Source organism: Triturus cristatus, chromosome 5_2, assembly GCF_964204655.1.
Source record: "Triturus cristatus chromosome 5_2, aTriCri1.1, whole genome shotgun sequence".
In the NCBI taxonomy this organism is placed as follows: domain Eukaryota; kingdom Metazoa; phylum Chordata; class Amphibia; order Caudata; family Salamandridae; genus Triturus; species Triturus cristatus.
Window position 1 is genome coordinate 1,088,794,992 of NC_140588.1, and position 19,161 is coordinate 1,088,814,152.

At 44.4% G+C, this 19,161-nt stretch overlaps 1 protein-coding gene across 5 annotated transcripts in view; it reads right to left on the reverse strand.

The window, feature by feature from the left end:
• The window catches only part of ZMYM3 (zinc finger MYM-type containing 3), a 682,395-nt gene that overhangs the window by 639,078 nt on the left and 24,156 nt on the right, over positions 1 to 19,161 (reverse strand). For all 5 annotated transcript variants that reach the window (XM_085608441.1, XM_085608444.1, XM_085608442.1 and 2 more), the window contains exon 2: positions 11,062 to 11,999. In XM_085608441.1, the coding sequence (XP_085464567.1) occupies positions 11,062 to 11,983 (922 nt within the window). In that variant the 5' untranslated portion in view covers positions 11,984 to 11,999. The remainder of the gene's footprint in view (positions 1 to 11,061; positions 12,000 to 19,161) is intronic.

Sequence of the window (19,161 nt, forward strand, 5' to 3'; positions counted from 1 at the left end):
AATCGAACATTGTTAAAATGTCAGTCCTGCCGAAGTTTACTTTCATTTGTGGTGCTATCCCGTTGGGAGTTTAAAAGGGAAACTATAAAGAAGATCCAGGGAGAGCTGTCGAGCTTAATCTGGTCCTCAAAAAGACCGAGAATCGCCTGGAATAAAATTAGGAGAAGGAAAGAACAAGGGGGGCTTGCCAGTCCTGACCTCCTGGAGTATTGCAGAGCCTTTCAATTTAAATCTTGTAGGACTTTGTTAGGCCCAGATGCGCATTACCCAATATTTCTACAGATAATGACAAATAACACACGTCACTTTTTATACAAGTTCGGTCACCCGAAACACTTCAAAAAAATAAAACTGAAGGTCTTGAAGTCTGCCGCTAAGTTGTGGTATTGTGTAAGATCTACTTTAGATATTCCTCTTTTTAGTGACAAAGCCCCGATCTGGCATTCGCCAAGTACACCAGAATGCCTTAAGGACACTCTTGCGTTTCCCCTAAAATCAGCAGGAATAACAGAATGGGGGCAATTGTTGTTTCGGAATAAAATACTGGACTGGGAGATACTAGTTGAAATCAAGAATATCCCATTATCAAAATTTAAATACTATCAACTATTAAGCTGGGCAAAGTCACTAAAAGAAAATAGAAAGGGGAACCTTCCTTTAGAAATGAAGATGCTGGAGAAGGATCCCTTTAAAAAAGAAATATCGCATTGGTATTGGGCCCTTATCGCAGCTGGGGAGGAAGTCTCCCGGATCCCAGGGAGAATATGGGGGAAAGATCTGCCGACGCTGGATACGAATAATCTATGGCAAGTATCAATGAGCAAATTCTGGTCTATTGTAACTTCTGCTGCATTAAAAAGAAACCACTTATTTACCACACAGAGCGTATTGGACGCCAAAGAAGTTATCTAAATTTAATGGGGCAGCAGTGAAGAGTTGTCCGAAATGTGGACTGCAGAATGCAGATGACCTGCACATGTTCCGGCAGTGCCCCAATCCGATGGTTTCTGGACGGAGGTGGGTAAGACTTTAGAAGAGGCTGTGGGAAGACAGCTAACTGTAAGTACTGATTTAGTTATCTTTGGGGTGACGGACGTAAATGTGGTGGGAAGCGTAACTAAGGCTCAGGAAAATTTGTTTTTTTTATTGATACTCTTGGCCAGGAGAGAAGTGTGTATAACATGGCTAAGTCCTACCCCTCCACTCCATAGGGAATGGCTATACTCAGTTTTAAAAGTGTACAATTTTAATAAAAAAAGAAACCATTCTCTAAGAGATATACATTTTGGGAGATATGGGAAAAGCTGCATATGGGTTGACTCTATCAATCGATAAAGCTTTGATACCTACCTTGCTAGAAGGTATGGTATCCTATTTTGAAATTTGGCTACTAAGTCCGATGATTATGTGTGAGTAACACAATATTGATGAAGGCTTCAAAGAGTAGCCAGAATGGCTAGCTCACCCCCCCCCCCCGCCCCCCCCCCATCCTATAAGAAACCTTCTTCTAAAGTATGTGGAAGTAAGGGGTTCCTATTCTCTCTGAAATTCCAGGAAAAAAAGCAACTTTGCCAGGAAGGCAAAAGTGGGATATAGAGAAAGGACCCCGAGATCTCCTTTACTTGCAGGGTTACTCAATGAGGACAAAAAAAAAAACAAATAAATAAATAAATAAATAAATAAAGACCGATGCTAGGAGTAGCCCTTAATTTCAGAGAAATAAGACAATCGGTTAGATTACGGGAGGCAACAATAAATGAAACCTCAGCAGCACTAGGAACCCTAACAGTTAAGGTGGCTGCTGTGAGGACCATGGTTCTACAAAACCAGTTGGTTTTAGACATATTAGCTGGGAAGAGTGGAGTCTGTAGGATGCTTAAAACCGATTGCTGCCTTTAAATACCAGATGTACCAAGTGTATATAAGGTATTGGAAAATCGGCATGATATTGGGCATCAAGAGCACGAGGCAACCAAAAGAATTTTCTGGAATGATTTGGAGTCCTTCTTTAGGTCTGGGGGCTCCTGGCTAATGAAAGAAATATTAATTTGCTTGGCAATATTGGTAACAGTTTGTATTCTCATAAATATATTACCTGCATGCATCTCAGCATGTATCCCAAAGCCTTGTGTTAATGCAAGTAAAGCTATGGTGTCACAGATAAACCCCAGATAATCATGAAATTATATGGATGATGCAGATGGAGAGTGAATGCCCGTGTAAAAAAGGCATTAAAACAGAAGACATAGAGAGATGGTCCTTTTTAATACTGCTTTTTCTCCCTTTTCTTTACTCTTTACATGAACTTATTCCCAGGATACACAGGTTTGGCTCAGTGCAGCTGAGTTCATGGAAAGATAGTTTTACTACATGCCAAAGGAAAGGCTTTGACTGCAGAATGTTTTACTTCCTGTTCAAAGATCACTAAAGGAAAGCGTTCATCTCTCACTTAGTCTTGTAAACGGTCTCCAGAGCCTGAGAGCCAGCAAGGAAGCGGACGCTGCACGAGTTCCCATAAGATTAATTGTAAATACTTCAAACTGCCCACTGTGTTGTCAAGGTCCCTGAATAATGGTTCGTTTAAAAGTGTAACCACACATTGAAGTAAAGGAAAGAAACCAATCAACTGTTAATGATAAATGGCGAGCTGTCTGAAATCTTCCAACTACAGCTGCATTTCTCAAGGTCCTTTGTGTTTTATGATAATTTTTTGTTAAGATCATTGTTTTTCACTATTTCCTATGTGACTACAAATGTATACAAGGAGTCATTTGTAAGGTTAAGGAGACTCTCTGGCAAATGCTCAGAAACGTATAGTTTCTTACCTTTCGGTGTAGTTTTGCAGCTTGAAGACTTTCTGGATTCACTATGCTGAGCATTATTGCGCCATCTAGTGGTTGGGTCCGGAATTGTAGTATTTCTTCGCTTTTTTTTTTTCTCGTGGCCCGGGTGGGCATAGACACCACCATTTGGGGTCCTTCGTGACGTTGACGCGCTTCCTCCAGAAGCTCCCCCCTTTGGTCGCCATCTTCGGATTCTTTTTTCTCTTTGTTTTCTTATTTAATCCTTGTAAAGTCTTTTCACCTTCAACCCCCCTTTTATCCTCCTGTCTCATCTTTCTGGCGGAGGAGGGTGGGTTCGCTAGTGAATCCAGAAAGTCTTCAAGCTGCAAAACTACACAGACAGGTAAGAAACTATGTTTTGCAGCAGCATGAATCTTTCTGGATTCACTATGCTGTGCATCGACTTTGTAGCGGTTTCTCCTCATAGTGGAGGTTGGGTGGAAGATGAGCACTGGTTACTGAAAATGTGTTGCAAGACCTTCTGTCCCACCTGCGCTTCTTTGTTCATTTGGATATCCGCACAGTAGTGCTTAGTGAACGTGTGCACTGAAGACCATGTAGCCACTTGGCAAATGTCTTGAATTGGTGTTGACTAGAAACGCAATTGTTGCTCCTTTCTTCCTAGTTGAGTGAGCATGAGCTGCTCCTTGTAATGGCTAAGCTGCCTGTTTGTGGCAGAGCAGTATGGTTTGTGCAATACATCGTGCAATGGTATTTTTGGAAAACTGGTCGTCCCAAAAAACTGCTGGCAAAGGATACAAAAAATTGCTTTGTTTTCCTGCACTCTTTTGTCCTTTTCATATAGTGCATCACTGGCCTCCTGCAGTCCAGTGAGTGTAAGGCTCTCTGTGCTTGTGAAAGGTTTTTGGATTGTCTGATTGATGTGCAACTTACACACCACCTTTGGCATGAAATGCGGGTCCGTTCTCATGACAATCCCATCACTGTGTATTTGCAGGTAGGGTTCTTGCAGTGTTAGCGCTTGCAATTCACTTACTCTTCACAGTGATGTGATAGCTACTAGGAAGGCTGTCTTTAGTGTGAGCATATGCAGTGTAGCTTTGTGAATAGGCTCATATGGTGCCTTCATCAGCTGTGTTAGCACAACATTGAGGTTCCATGCTGGTGCTGGCATTCTGCTTGGAGGTGCGCTCCTTTTTGCACCGTCTAGGAATCTTTTTACCACCTGTGAGGTGAAGAAACATTTCCCTGTTTCTCCTCTTGTGTAAGCCATAATTGCCACTAAGTGGACCCTTAGGGATGTGTAGCCTAGTTTATTCTGCAGTAGATGCGTTAACTATCTTAGTACTGTTGATTCCTTAGTAATCCTTGTTTCTCCCCAATGCACCATTCGGTGAATCTTTTCCATTTTGCTAAGTAGCACTTTCTTGTGGTCGGTCTCCTTGCCCCTTTGAGTACCGCCAACGTGCTTGCCGCTAGTTTGAGGTGTGCGAACTCTAGGTCCTCAGGAGCCAGGCAGGTAGGCGGAGGCTTTCTGGTTCTGGGTGTAGTACTCTTCAGTCTTGCATCGTTAGCAGGTCCTTCCTGGCAGGGAACCTGTGCGTGTGTGACATCGCCATGATTTGTGAGAACCATGTTTGTCTGGCCCACTGGGGTTCTATAAGGATGAGCGTCATGCTGCTGAACCTGCACTTGTTCAGTACCCTGTGTAGTAGCGGTATTGGTGGAAAAGCGTAGGCAAATGTCCCTGACCGGCTTATCCATAGCGCATTCCCCAGGGACTGTTTGCACAGTACTCTGGATGCAAAGTTTTGGCATTTTGATGTGTTGTAAATAGGTCTATTTGCGGTGTCCCCCATTTGTGGAATACCTTCTGGATTTCTTGTTGGGTGATCTCCCATTCGTGGGATGCTGACGTCTGTCTGCTGAGCCAGTCTGCTTCTACATCGTCCTTCCCTGGTAGTTGTATTGCTAACATGTCTATTTTCCTGGGGATTGCCCATCTCCATATTTCCTGCGCTAGTCGGGAGAGTGTTGCTGAAAGTGTCCCTCCTTGCTTGCTGAGGTAGAACATGGTAGTTGCGTTGTCCGTTTGTATCAGTACTCTGTGTCCGTACAGCAGTTTCTGAAAGGCCTTTAAGGCTAGGAACACTGTCTTGAGCTCTAGGTAGTTGATGTGCTTTATAGCATCTTGAAGTCCCCACAGCCCCCTTACTTTGAGGTTGTTTGTGTGCGCTCCCCACCCCTTCTGGGAGGCGTCTGTTGTAATGGTTACAGTTGGAGTTGGTTGTGTGAATGATCTCCCCTGTGCTAAGTTCTTCTGGTTCCACCACGCTATTTCTTGCTCTACTGTCTGTGTGACAACCACTAGATCCTCCCGACTCCCTGTCGCTTGTGACCATTGCTGCTGGATCCATTCTTGGAATGGTCTCATGTGTAGGCGAATATTTGGTACCAAATGTATGCATGATGCCATCACCCCCATCATTTTGCTCACAGACCTCACTGTCAGAGCTTGCCCCTTGCGGTAAAGACGCGTCAATTTGCATATTGCCAGAGTCCTCTTTGCACATGGAATCACCGTGCTCTGTATGGTGTTGATCTCTGCTCCCAAGAACCTCTTCAGTTGTTCTGGTTCTATTGACGTCTTCTCCCAATGGATCGAAAACCCCAGTTGGGCAAGCGTCTGTATCACTATCTCTATGCGCCTCTTGCACTTGTGGTATGAGCTTGCTTTTACCAACCAGTCGTCGAGGTATGGGTATATGTTTATCCCCTTCCTCCTTAAGTGTGCTGCTACTGCTGCCAGACATTTTGTGAAGACTCTTGGTGCCGCTTCTAGTCCGCAAGCTAGCACTGTGAACTGGTAGGGAGTTTTGTTGATTATAAACCTGAGGAGAAGTTTGTGTTTGCTGTTGATGGGGATGGGGATGTGCAAGTAGGCGTCCTTTAAGTCTATAGTTGCCATGTAGTCTCCTTTTTGTAGTCGAGGTATGACCTCTTGGAGCGAGGTCATCTTGAACCTTTGAGTCTTTATGAACCGGTTTAAGAACCGGAGGTCTAGAATTGGACGTAATGTTCCGTCTACCTTTGGTGTGAGGAAGTAGGTTGAGTATACCCCTTTGTTTCGTTGTTCTTGTGGTACCATTTCTATGGCTCTTTTCTTTAGCAGTTCTCTTGCTTCCTGCATCAAGTGTGTCCGTTCTTTTGTTGAGCGCACTCTGACCCCTGGCCTTCTGTTTGGCGGTGGCCTTTCCAGGTCTATACAGTACCCATATATTATGAGGTTCAATATCCATTTGTCTGATGTTATTTTCCTCCACTCCTAGAGGAAGTGTCTTAATCTGCCTCCTACAGGTGTTGTGTGTTGGAGGAGCTGTTGAAGCTTTTGATTTTTTTTTTTTTGTCTGGACTCTTTCTGCACTTCCTTAGGTCTCATCCAGGTGTGCGTTGGTTTTACTGGTGAGTCACTTCTCCTGCGGGAGGCTGACTTCCCCCTCTGGCCGTTGTCCCTTCCTCGGCCACGCCCTCGAAAGGATTGTCCTCGGGCTGGTACTGCCAGTTCGGCTGGTGCTGTCCCTGCTGCTGTCCCTGGTTACCCCATTGATAACCTTGCTGGGTGGTTTGGTGTGTTGCCCTAGGTTGATTATTTCCTCTGCCTGTTGGTCTCCTGGAAGGTGTTACTCTTCCCAAACCTCTGTACTGCAGCGCCCCCATAGACCTTGCGGTTTCATTATCTTTTTTCAGCTGGGTCAATTTTTCATCAACTGGTGCTCTGAACAGTTGTTCCCCGTTGAAGGGTGCGTTGAGGATGTTGTTTTGGACCTCATTCTTGTAACCCGAAATCCTTAACCAGGCATGTCTCCTTTCTGAGATCCCCGGCATCATCTGCCTGCTAGATGTCTCCGCTGCGTCTAGGGCCGACTTTAAACCTGTATTTGCCATGTTCTTCCCCTCTTCTACCAGGTGGCTTGCCCTTCTCTGGTACGTGCTTGAGGAGTTCTCCCACTTCTTCCCAGTGCTGGTATGCGTGTCTGTTGATGAGTGTATTGAAGTTGGCAATGCGCCATTGTATAGCTGCACTCCTTTCCATGTTCCTACATATCAAGTCCATCCTCTTGCGTTCTTTGTCTGGTGGTGGACCTGAGTTTGTGGGTATATTTGCTCTTTATCGAGCCGTGCATGTGATGATCGAGTCGGCTGGTACTGACCCTCGGATGTACATGGGGTCCTTTGATGAATGTTTATATTTTTTCTCAGCTCGTGGAGTCACTGCTCTACACATGGCAGGCTCCTTGAATGCCTCCTTCCCCTGGTCCAGAACACTTGGGAGCATGGGCAGGAACTGGCTTTTAGTCTGGGATGGCAACAAGGTCTCCAAGAGGATGCAAGACTGGGGTTTCTCTCCCTCTAGCTGCACTCCATACGTGTCAGCAGCCCTTTTGATGACTTGGTTGTAGATCCCTATGTCATCCGGAGGCGAAGGCCTCGACGGATATGATTCTACACCCTCTTCCGGGGATTCGGTATCGGGATCTTCCCACGGCAAGTCGTGAGCCTCCGAAGACGTCGAGTCTTGGTAAGTCTCGTCTTCTTCCCCTTCGGCTGTACTGTAGTACAGGTCTTTTTCCTGATCCTCTCCAAGTTCAGGTGCGTTTGGAAGTTCGACACCCCCTTGTGTTTCGGCCGTTGCTTTCAACGGTATGCTGTAGAATTTCAACTTTTCGTTGAAGTCTTTCTTGCGTTGCAAGAGGTTCGCCATTTCGGCCTTGTCCTTTTCTTTTCCATCTCGGCCGCGTGATCGGCTTCGAGGGACTCGACTTTACTTTTCGCGGTTGTCGATGCTGAAGTCGAAACTTGTTTCGGGCCTTCGCCCTTCGACGTCGAAGGCACTCTTTCGTGGCTGCTCTTCGGCGCCTTTCCCTTGTCTTGGGATTTTGCCGTCTGGGGGTCCTTCTCAGAGGATCCGACGGTCTGCTTGTCCCTGGAAGCAGTAGTCTGCGTCGAGTGCTTCGATGGCCCTGCTCCTTTCGAGGACTTTGGCTCGCTTTTGCGAGTATCAGTGGAGTGTTTAGGGTTCGAGGACTCTTACCTCCTTCGACGTTTTCTTTTCGACTTCGACGACCAAGACGTCTTCTGGTCCCTCTGCTACGTTGTCTTCCTCTACTCTGGAGAGTCCCAAATCTCAGAGCGATGGGGGCGTCCCCTGCATGTTGTAGTTTGCTCTTCTCTGTCTCTCCCTTACTCCGAGGGTCTTCGGGGTGAACGCTGCACAGGCGTTGCAGTCCTCGCTTCGATGGTCGAGCGGCAAGCAAAGATTGCAGACCGGGTGTTGGTTCTTTTGCGCGTACTTGTGGTGGCAGTTCGCGCAGAATTTGAACAGTTTTGTCCATCACCGCACCCAGGGAGCGCCCTGTGTGCGCATTCTCCTTTGAAACGTCAGTTCTTCGATCTTCTCTGTACTGTCGTCGACCTTCTTCCTTACTTGATCTCTGGTGTCTTCCCCGGTGGTATATTCCAAAGATCTCTTCTATTTTCGTCGATTCTTCTCTCCAAATTTCTTGGAGCTCTTTCACTGTTGATCCAGACCCAACGTCGGAAAAAAAGAATCCGAAGATGGCAATCAAAGGTGGGAGCTTCCAGAGGAAGCGCATCAACGTCACGAAGGACCCCAAATGGTGGTATGTCGACGCCCACCTGGGCCACAAATAGAATTTAAAAAAAGAGAAGAAATGCTACAATTCCGGACCCAACCACTAGATGGCGGAATAATGCACAGCATAGTGAATACAGAAAGAGTCACGCTGCAAAACTCCCCATATGTAGGGGAAGCAGAATAAATGATATGGAGATTTCCCATGACTGACTCCTTATTTATTTGAATACTTCTTCATTTCAGCTTTCACAGTAAAAGTACAAAAATGCAGAAAATTACAGTGGGCAAAACAATATAATTCCTTTGTTTACTAAGTCATTTGTGAGATTCAGTTTAAGGAAATGCATGGTTTAGCACAGTGCATTAACAATCCACCCATAAAAGGCTATTGGATTTAATACACAATTTCCGCAGTTACTAAGTCAGGTCTACTTGCTTGGTCTAATGTTTCATTATAAACAGATCAAACGTAATAATCTGACAATCTTTCCCAGTGAACCAATAAGGTCCATAGCCTTTACAACTGGTTTTACAGTATAATCAACAAAGGCTTTCTGAAGTGCTCATAAACTGGCAACCATCACGCATATGAATATGTGACGTTACAACGCATGCCATTACATTGCATGCCGTTGCAACGCCAACCTTTACATCGACTTTCAGTCGGGGGAGCGCTGGAAGTTGGAATAGATTAATTTTCTATTCCAACTCCAGTGTGTGCAACAGTCGGGAATGTGTTGGAGTTAAATCCAACACCTTCTACCCACTGCTGCACACCTTTTTCGTTGCAACGCCATGCGATGAAATGGCTTGCGTTGTAACATTTGCTTAGTAAAGGCTGTTTCCCCACGCATATGGTTATACAATTACAAATATGTACAGAACCCCAGTTGGCAAAGCAGCATATAAAACATCTCAATATGGCTTCACAAGAATCATCACAGTGAAAATCTTCTACTCCCATGAGGTGTCAGAGTGGGTGGCCAACACCAAAGCCTTTGCTTTCCATGGTAATGTCCGAGATTACATGGAACAAAATACCAGTCTACAGCCGATAACACAGAGTAATAACATTCCACTATTAGAGGCTTAGGCATTAACAAATGCTTTTCACAATAAATATGCCAGGCCCACTGCCTTCATCATAACTTTTCACAATAAACAGACCAGGCCTATTGCTTTTGGCATAACTTTTCCCCGTGCACCAACCAGCTTTCTAGCCATAATTGGGTTGTCACCATAACCAGCCAAGGCCTCCTGTACGAAACGTACGTTTTCCCACAAAGCAACCATCAGACACAACGTCATGAAATTATGAATGTATACAAAACTATATGCAGGATAAGCAAAATACTCGCTCTCCTAGGACGGCCTGGCGAGAATTCTCATAGTGCAAATTTTCTATCATCCTTGTTAGAGGGGGTACCAATACCAAAAACCTTGCCTACTATCGTAAACAGCGAGGTTCCATGTAACAAAATACCTATATCTAGGCTTTAATACAGAGTAACAGCAATCAGACTTTAAATGTGCATTGACTTTAAAATATGCTTTACACAATAAATAGGTCATGCGTACAGTCTTTATTATAACTTTTCACAACAATCAGGCCTATAACCTTCATCTTTGGCCGGTCACCATAACCAATACAGGCTTATTCAAAGAGACATAAAACGGCAACCCTGATATAAAAAGATGAAATTACAACTAGGTAGAAAAATCCAGTTTGCAAAACAATATACAACACCTCACACTAGGGCCCATCAAGAATCATCTTAGTGAAAACTCTGCGGGGTTTGACAGAATGAAATGCCAACATCAAAATCCTGGTCTACTACGGTAATCTGTGAGATGAGATTAACAAAATCATCTATATAGACTGTAATTCAATGCGATGCCCCACCATTAGGGGCCAGCTGGCTTTAACAACAGCCTTACACAGTAAATAAAGTATAACTATTGGCTTGGTCATTAGGTTTCATAATAAACAGATCAAAACTATGTAACATGGTAACGCTTTGCCCAACAAATCGATAAACCCTTTAACCTTTACTACTGGCTTGACACCATAACCCGCACATGCCTATTCAAGTACACATAAACTGACAATCATCTAGCTAAACAATATACAACCCCTCTCAAAAGTGATTACCAACAAATCACCACAGTGAAAACCCCCAGGTTTTTTTTTTTTTTTAGAGCGGGTACGGCAATCATTGAGATTACATGCAACATAAAAACCTAAAGATAGCCTGCAACACAACGTTATAACAACACACTGTTAACAGCCTACTGGCTTTAGCAAATGCTTTTCTTCATCAATAAGCTAGGCCCATTACCTTTGTCGCCACTTTTTATAAGACCAATGCATAGGACATCATTTATCCCAGTGAACCAATGGCTTGCCACCATAACAAACGGCACAGCCAGAGCAAACCCAGCTTACAGAGAAGCATTAGCATCACCAGCAATGCTCAAGCATCCCCGACTGCCTGACCAGTGACACCTTGGGTCACACAAATGCACTGAGGGCTGCAGGTGTGTGGAATACTTATGACAGACATTTCAAAGTTGAAAAATGGACGGATTTAAAACACTCACCTGTTGAGGTTTGTGTGCCGGTTTCTCCCACACTGGAATCAGTGGTTGAAGCTGGCTCACCATTATCAACAGGCTCCGTTTTGAGTTGCCCAAAGCCCAGCAAGTGAGAGCTTTCCGTCTGTGTGAGCTTTCCTTCAGCCTTCGGCAGCACTTTGTCACCCATTATTGATAGCCTCTTTCTTGGACCCCTTTGCCTTGGCTTTTTTTCCACAGTTTGGCTAGGCTGTGGAGGGTCCGCCTGCTCAGCTGATGGCTCCTGTGCCACCTTGTCTTCTGGTGGTGGTGGTGGGCTGACTGGCTCAGTTTTTGTAGTAAAGTTCTCAAGAAATGGGTACTTTACTGCAGCGTCAATCTCTGGGCTTGGACTACGCTCTTTTTTGGGTTTTAGCGTCTTTCTGAACATGGGAGCTCCTCTCCTAGTGCCAGTGTCAAAAGTTGGGTTCTTTGCCGCAGCATCAATTTCCGGACTAGGACTGCGCTCTTTTTTGGGTTTTAGAGTCTTCCTGTACATGGATGCCCCCCTCACATAACTATTGCTCATGGCTGGAGCCTTGACAGAGTTTCCACGCTTCACATCATTGGAAGAGGCTTTCGAGTTAACCACTGACTCAATGGTTTCGTCGAGTGTCACATCGTCCTTGCACTTTTCAGGACCATCCTCAACAACTGGCTTGTCTAAAGCATTCTGTGGGCTTTTTTCAACATCTGCAGAGTTGTCATTCTCTCTAGGTGAGCTGGACTTGCTCTCTGCAGCCACTTCCTTGGGCGGATCAGGGTCAGGAACTGCAGATTGCTGTGGAGAACCAGTCTCAGACTCTGAAGACTCCTTTTCTTTCTCCATATCTGTGTTAAGGCGGTCACTAGATGGTTTATCAGGGACAGAATATGGAGCCGAAGCAACATGGGGCTTGCTTAAATCCATCAGATGAAGGAAACACCTAGGGAGACAAAACAACAAGTTATAATGGGAAGAAAACTGTATTTTTAAATGAACAATCTTGTGATAGGTTGCTTTTGTTTCAAGGGTAAATCTACACAAAGCGGCATACAAAAACAAGCATTGGCATAGCAAATAGGTCTCGCCTTTGGGACCTTATAAGTGTTTAGCCATGCAACAGTTGCATAACTAAATACTTATAAGGTCCCAAAAGCGATACCTATTGGCTTTGCCAAGCGGACGTGCGGCCGCGAAAGTGAAAGCAATCGCGGTAAAGCACAGCGCGCGCGCCCGCGCACATGCACTGTACCTCCAGGCTGGCCTGGTAGCACTTTGTGGAGCCCTCTCAATAAGTCTCGCCAGACCAGCGCATGTGCTGGGTCAGGCGAGACCTAATCAGGGGAGCTCAGAAACTCAATTGGCACCCACCACCAAAATAGGAGAAACTTTCAGAGAGCGAAGTGCAAGAACAATGAAACATTACCAGCAGCATCTAGACGGCCTATCAAAGAAAATCATGGACAAGTCACCCCATTGCTAGTATCAAGTTCATACAGATTGCTGCACTGAAAGTGAACATTCCACAGCGCCATGAAGGCCCTTAGCGAGTACCTCGCCATCAGACACTAGTTGCACACACCCCCATCAATAGAAAATACCTCTCATAACAGTCTATAAGGGGCCAGCAACAACCAAAAACCCCATTCAGTGTCCAAACTGAAATGGTTGGAAATGTGTCGCCTTTCTTCCCACCCAAAATATGCCAATATAGTACTGCTGGAAAAACAAACATCTCTCCACCACCAGAATCTGAAAAATTCTGACCCCAAGTTTATATACCATCGCCTCGCTGTCTACAATAAAAACTGATTTGAAAAGTTTGCTCTTCCAGAGAAACTCTACCTATCGCCTTAAGTTATAGGCACCTGGATACCCTATCAGGTTATTAGCAGCGCTTTATAAATCCCGACTGATTGGAAGTTATACCCATATGAGAACTCACTTTACTGCATGCTTCAAACCTGCCTCACATGGCCCTCATCTTTCAAACTCTCTCCTCCCCTTACACTTCTTGCCGATTGAAGTTTTTCTTTTTCGTGTGTTGCTCCGTCAAAGCCGATTCACACAGATGTCTCCTTTTTTTCCTGAGCTCTTATCATTGGTTATTGCCCTTTCTCGAATATCCACAACTGGGGCTCTAGGTTTTCTTCGACAATATTGTTTCTAATTAGTGCTGCACATGTGCACTGTAGTTTTGTTCATCAACAATTCTTTCACGTTTTCTTCCCATCTTTATCTCGTTTTTAGGTGGAAGACTACCAGCTAGCGCAGCTGCATGCTTGCAAAAGACTTCTTGGGACATTCTGAAAGATTCCCTTGGAACGCTTTCTGCCCATTGGTTAGCACTGGCTTTGTGACTCACGTTTGCTTGCTTTCTATTGGCAGACCTTCACTGTTTTATGCTGTCAAATAGTTCAGAATATGAAGCAGCATTAGGAAAGCAGAATAGTAATTTTGGTGCGCTGAAAACAAATATTTTATAACGATAAGAACAAATCAATACACTAGCTGATGCCACCTTCACACAGTTTGTGTGTTGTATAGTTCCATCAGTGAAAATGTATATTCAAATGTAATGGTAATTTTAATGAAAATGTGTCGTCCAATGGCACTGCGCTACAATACCGTGCATATTCCACTCTATAACACTATGCTCCATGCCTTACCACGCCACTCAACTCTAGGCCACTCTACAATCCAGCACTCCACTTTATGCCACTTCACTGTACACCTATCCACTCCCTGTGTCACTCCATATTACTCTACGCAACTCCCTCTACACCACCATGCCACTCTACTCCAAGACACACTACTCCACTCCTACGACACCAACTTTAAGCCATGCTGAACAGCAGACACGCTGGTGTACATGGCTAAAATACAAGGGCAAAGCCAATAGTTCCCAGCTAGCCGGGACGAACTGTCTTTGTCAATGCTTGTTTTGTAAGTTATTATGCCTTTCTAATGCATGTTAACGTCCCCGCACAATGTCCACACTATGAAACTGTATAAATGAATTCCTCGGAACAGGCAATAGCCAAGAACACCAAAAGGCTAGTTTGTGGTCCAACCTAAGGCACAAATAGTGCCAAAGGAGTACCCCTTCAAGTGTGCACATACAAAACCTTGAAAATGTATGTTTTTCCAATCACCATTAATGCCTAGATTAAGAAACTGCTCCATCTAGCAATGGTTGTGCTATAGCTGCGACATTGTTATTTAGGACTGTAAACACAAACAAAAACAAATTTCACTTTCGAGTCACAGATGTTTGACTGGAAAGCAACTTTCATTTACTTGAGAGAAATTGATCAATTTGGCATATTTGCCCTCCGATAAAACACGTCAATAGCCTCCAACCAACAAAAAGTCTGACCGCAGACCAAAACGGCATCATATCTGTAATGCAGAACAAACTCTCAGAAGATCCTAGAACCAACACGATTCAAGCTCACTAGCGACTAACATCCTCTGCAACCAGATCATAACCGCAGCCCCATGACGGATTTGTGCACTTGGCATACAACCCGCCATAAGAAAGAGAAACCGCAGGCTCTAACAAAAAAAGCAAGGCGTTACAAAAATACTGCAAACTAAGCCCAACATAACATGCAAGTTTCATAAAACCTCAGTGGTCACATTTAGCTGTTGAGGTACAGAGCCACTTCAGGAGGAGCTTTCAACGTCCTGCGGGAAAGGACTTGTGTATGTAGCAGATAACTCTTGTATTTAAATAGAAATAATAAGATGAAAAGAGCACTTCTTTTCATGCTTTGTTTCACTTCTCAGGTTAAACACCATCAAATGTCCTAAAATTATCAAGTTGAACTTCTTTCTAAAGTGGCAGTCTGGAATCTTAAAGTGGCTCCTAGTGAAATATGTACATCAAACGTGTAACTCAAAGCAGTTAGACCGTTTCCCATGGAGAGATGTGCTTCCAGAAGCCACGCTTGGCAAGGACAATCTTTGCCATACAGTTAATGGTCATTAATTAAGGAGATGCTGGATGTACACAAGAGTAAAAGGACTAAGTTCTTGAGAATCAACAAACAGTGTCTGCTAGGTCGAGAACTCCTGTGAAAATGACCCAGGTCAAGTGAGCAGGGCCCCAAGGCAGGCATTTTGTGAACAGAGGGCTGTTGCATGTGGTCTGAAGTTCAAAATACCCAGACCTGTGTGGTGAAGTTGTTTGAGTCTGAATTGACCACTTGGAGATCTGCTGTGATTGTGCACTGGTACAAGGCACTGCAAGACATGGGGTTGTGGTGGGGGTTACAGTTTCAGCAGTTTGATTGCTATCATACTTGCTCAGAACACTCATGTCACCTTTGCACATGTAATAAATTTCAAACAGACCATTTGAGACACTCGGGACAGCTACATGCTGCGCTTGATCACACTGTTGTGTGAAGCATGATGGATGCACCCGCACTCTGCTTACACAAGCAGCAAACACAGATGCATAGCATAAACCGGATGTAGAGACTGGTCACCCCAGACATGGGAGAAATCTGAAATTTATATGTGGCAAGCAAGAATACCTTGGTGCGCTGGGGAAGAGATTCTCTAGCTAAATTAGTTCCCTAATGACAATTGGTAGTTGCATATGTACACTAGTATAAGGTACGTGCTGCCCTACTTTCCTCCGATAAGTGCTGCAGTTTAATAAAAAGAAACAATTAATATTTCTTGCGTTTTGGGAGGTAGGAGGGTTTGGCACTTCTACAACTGCTTAGTTATATGATTAACTGCTGCGGAGTGTTCGCGAAAATGGGCATTAGATGCAAATTTCACAATTAATTTAGATCACACTCATTTATCAATTACACCAGAACTTAGCCTGTTTAGAATCTTTTATGCCCAGGCAAGCGTCAAAACTGAAAAGAACTTTGTAAAAATTAAACCATCCAAAATAAGTTTGTTATAAAACATATCTTATTTTACATTTTAAGAACTATAAGTTATAAAAACATTATAGAAAAATGACCCTCTGTGCAGCTGCATCATATTAGCATCAGGTCATAAACAAATGATTTCAGATATTTCCGTCCTATACCGAATAGCCTTATGCCAGATTGATCCAGTAACTGCACAGTCTTGAAATACAATTTGAACTAAATGTCTAAACAAAGCTTCAGAAACTATGTACAATTCTACATGTATAGAATGCTGTTCAACATGCGCATGTTCCAAACAGTCATATCCATAAGCCTTGAGCAATGCCATTTCATGCACCCTAACTGTCCTACAAGTTCAATGAACCACACCTAAACTTCAGAGGTGCATACTGTATTCTTGGATGACAAGCAGATTACAGTAAGTTTATCTGCATGAGAATAAAACAGACCATTTTATGCTTACAGTTAGTAACATGCAAATTACATCAAAACATTTTCTTTTTAAAAAGAAAATGTTTTTATTGAAGTTTTCAACATAAGCAATACAAATAAATAACATTGCAGCAAAGGTACAAGTATTCCATACCATTGCATTTAGGTGTGTGTGTGTGTTGTGTACAGTGTCTGGGAAGGGAGGAAGGGAGGCCAGGCGTCAGCTCTCCACTCCAGTCTCTTTAACGTTATGTGCTCATGTGCTGCAAACAGGGTGATGGAGAGGGTTAGTACCCAGTCTCCGCAACCAAACCCGCCACCCTGTTTATTCAGATACACCACGAGGGCTGTTCTCCTCTATCAGTCGAAGTCAGGTAAGGATAAGTTACTTTATATAAACACAAGGCAGTCTTCCATAGCAATGCTGAACAATGTTGTAAGAAATTCCCCTGTATATAAATACATTCCAATAAAAGCAGGGAGAAAACGCACATTTGAAAAACTGATTTAATAAAACAGCAGAAAGCACCATCTTACAAGGAAGAACGAGAAAACATTGTCAGCACATAAGTTGCATTGTATAAAACTCTTATTGTAGAAAGCTAAAAAGCTAACCCACAGAACCACACAGATAAACTGGCACCATGCCTTTAAGGCAGCCATGACCCCTAGCTTCCCATCATGCCTCAGGGGTGACAGTTAGGTCAGTTGTTCCTTGCGGAGATCCGCAGACCATAGCACAAAAGAGTTGATATGTATCTTGTTCACTTGCCCGGGGAGGCGGGTGGGTTGCTTAGGACTTTGATGAGGATACCCCTGGAAGAGAACTAGGATTACAGGTAAGTAACTTATCCTTCTCTTCCAGGGGATCCTCGTCAATAGTCATAAGCGCATGAATAGAATAGCAAGCCCATCCTGCGGGCAAGTAACCATAGAACAATCAAGATACATAGTAAACAGAAAAGCATATAAAGACTCCAAAACCAGTTAACATTGGAACAGATTCCTCAAGGAGGCCTGGCCTACTTGGGTATCCGCTCTGGAGTCAGAATCCAGACAGTAATGCCTGGTAAATGTATGGACCGATTTGCCCGTTGCAGCCTTGGAAATCTCGGCCATCGGTACATTGTGTAAGAATGCAACCGTAGCAGCCTTGCCCCTAGTAGAATGAGCGTTGGGGGAGGCTAACAGAGGCTTGTTCGCTATTTGGTAGGATAACTTTATACAAGACACTATTCATCTTGAAATAGATCTTTTAGAAGCTGGAAAGCCTGTTCAAACGAGCCGTAGTTTACAAACAAATGCTCAGCTTTTCTTATGGACTTTGTTCCCTCCAAGTAGATTTTGAGAACCCTCTTTAGGTCTAATGAATGCAGAGACCTTTCTGCTGGTGTAGCAGGATTGGGAAAGAAAGAGGGAAGTGAAATCGTCTGATTTACATGGAAATCAGACCCTACTTTGGGCAGGAAGGAAGGGCGAGTTCGCATAACCATTCTTTTATGATGGAAAACCGTATACGGTGCCTTAGAACAGTGTGCTTGGATTTCACTCACTCTGCGTGCTGATGTAATAGCCACTAGAAAAGCTACTTTCCATGTAAGGTGTTGTAATGTGGCCTTATGAATGGGTTCGAAGGGAGGACCCATCAATTTGGACAAGACTAGATTCAACTCCCAAGGTGGAGAAGGAGGTCGGACAGGAGGATAAACCTTCTTCAACCCCTGTAGGAAATTCTTGACCACCTGAAGTTGAAAAAACGAAGGCTGGTTAGGCGATTTTCTATATGCCGTGATGGCAGCCATATGCACTTTTATGGATGTATACTTCAAACCAGATTTGGCCAAGTAGAGCAGATAGGGCAAGATTACCCCTTCTTGCCCGTGAATTGGATTCCACCTATTACGGACACACAAGTAAAACCTTTTCCATTTAAAGAAGTATGAGGTCCTCGTGGATTGTCTTTTTGACTCCCGCAAAATGTGCATGCAATCTTGAGGGAGGTTCAAATGTCCGTACTGCAGGACTTCAGGAGCCATGCTGTCAGGCTGAGCGAGGGAAGGCTGGGGTGCAGGATCTTCCCGCACATTTTGGTCAGGAGATCTGGCCTGCACGGGAGTCTCCGATGCAGGCGCACTGAGCGGTGCAACAGGTCTGGATACCACCATTGGCGAGGCCAGTCTGGTGCTATGAGGATCAAGGTCATGCTGGATCGGATCAGTTTGGCCACAACCTTCGGAATGAGAGGGAGGGGTGGAAAGGTGTATGCAAACGTCCCTAACCAGTCTATCAAAAGAGCATTCCCCCCTCGTTCCTGGTCGGTAAAACCTGGATGCGAAGGCGTGGCATTTTTTGTTTTGATCGTTCGCAAAGAGGTCGATGAAAAATGTCTGCCACCACCTCCTCGTTAAGCACCCTGTCTTCTCGTTTGCCGAAGTGATGACAGAGGGCGTCTGCTCGCACGTTCTGCTCGCTCAGTAGGTGCACTGCTGTGATAGATAGGTTTCTGGCTAGCAGCCAGTGCCAGATAGCCTGGGATTCTAGAGACGGAGGGCGAGAGCGTGTTCCACCTTGTTTGTTCAAGTAATACATGGTGGTTGTATTGTCCGTTTGTATTAGGATCGATTCGGACTGAATCGACGGTTGAAAAGCCTTGAGGGCTAAATGAACCGCCCGCAGTTCCAGTATGTTGATATGATAGTTCCGTTCCCTGCTGGTCCACCTGCCCAGAGTTAGCAGATGACCCAGATGTGGTCCCCTTCCCTGAAGGGACGC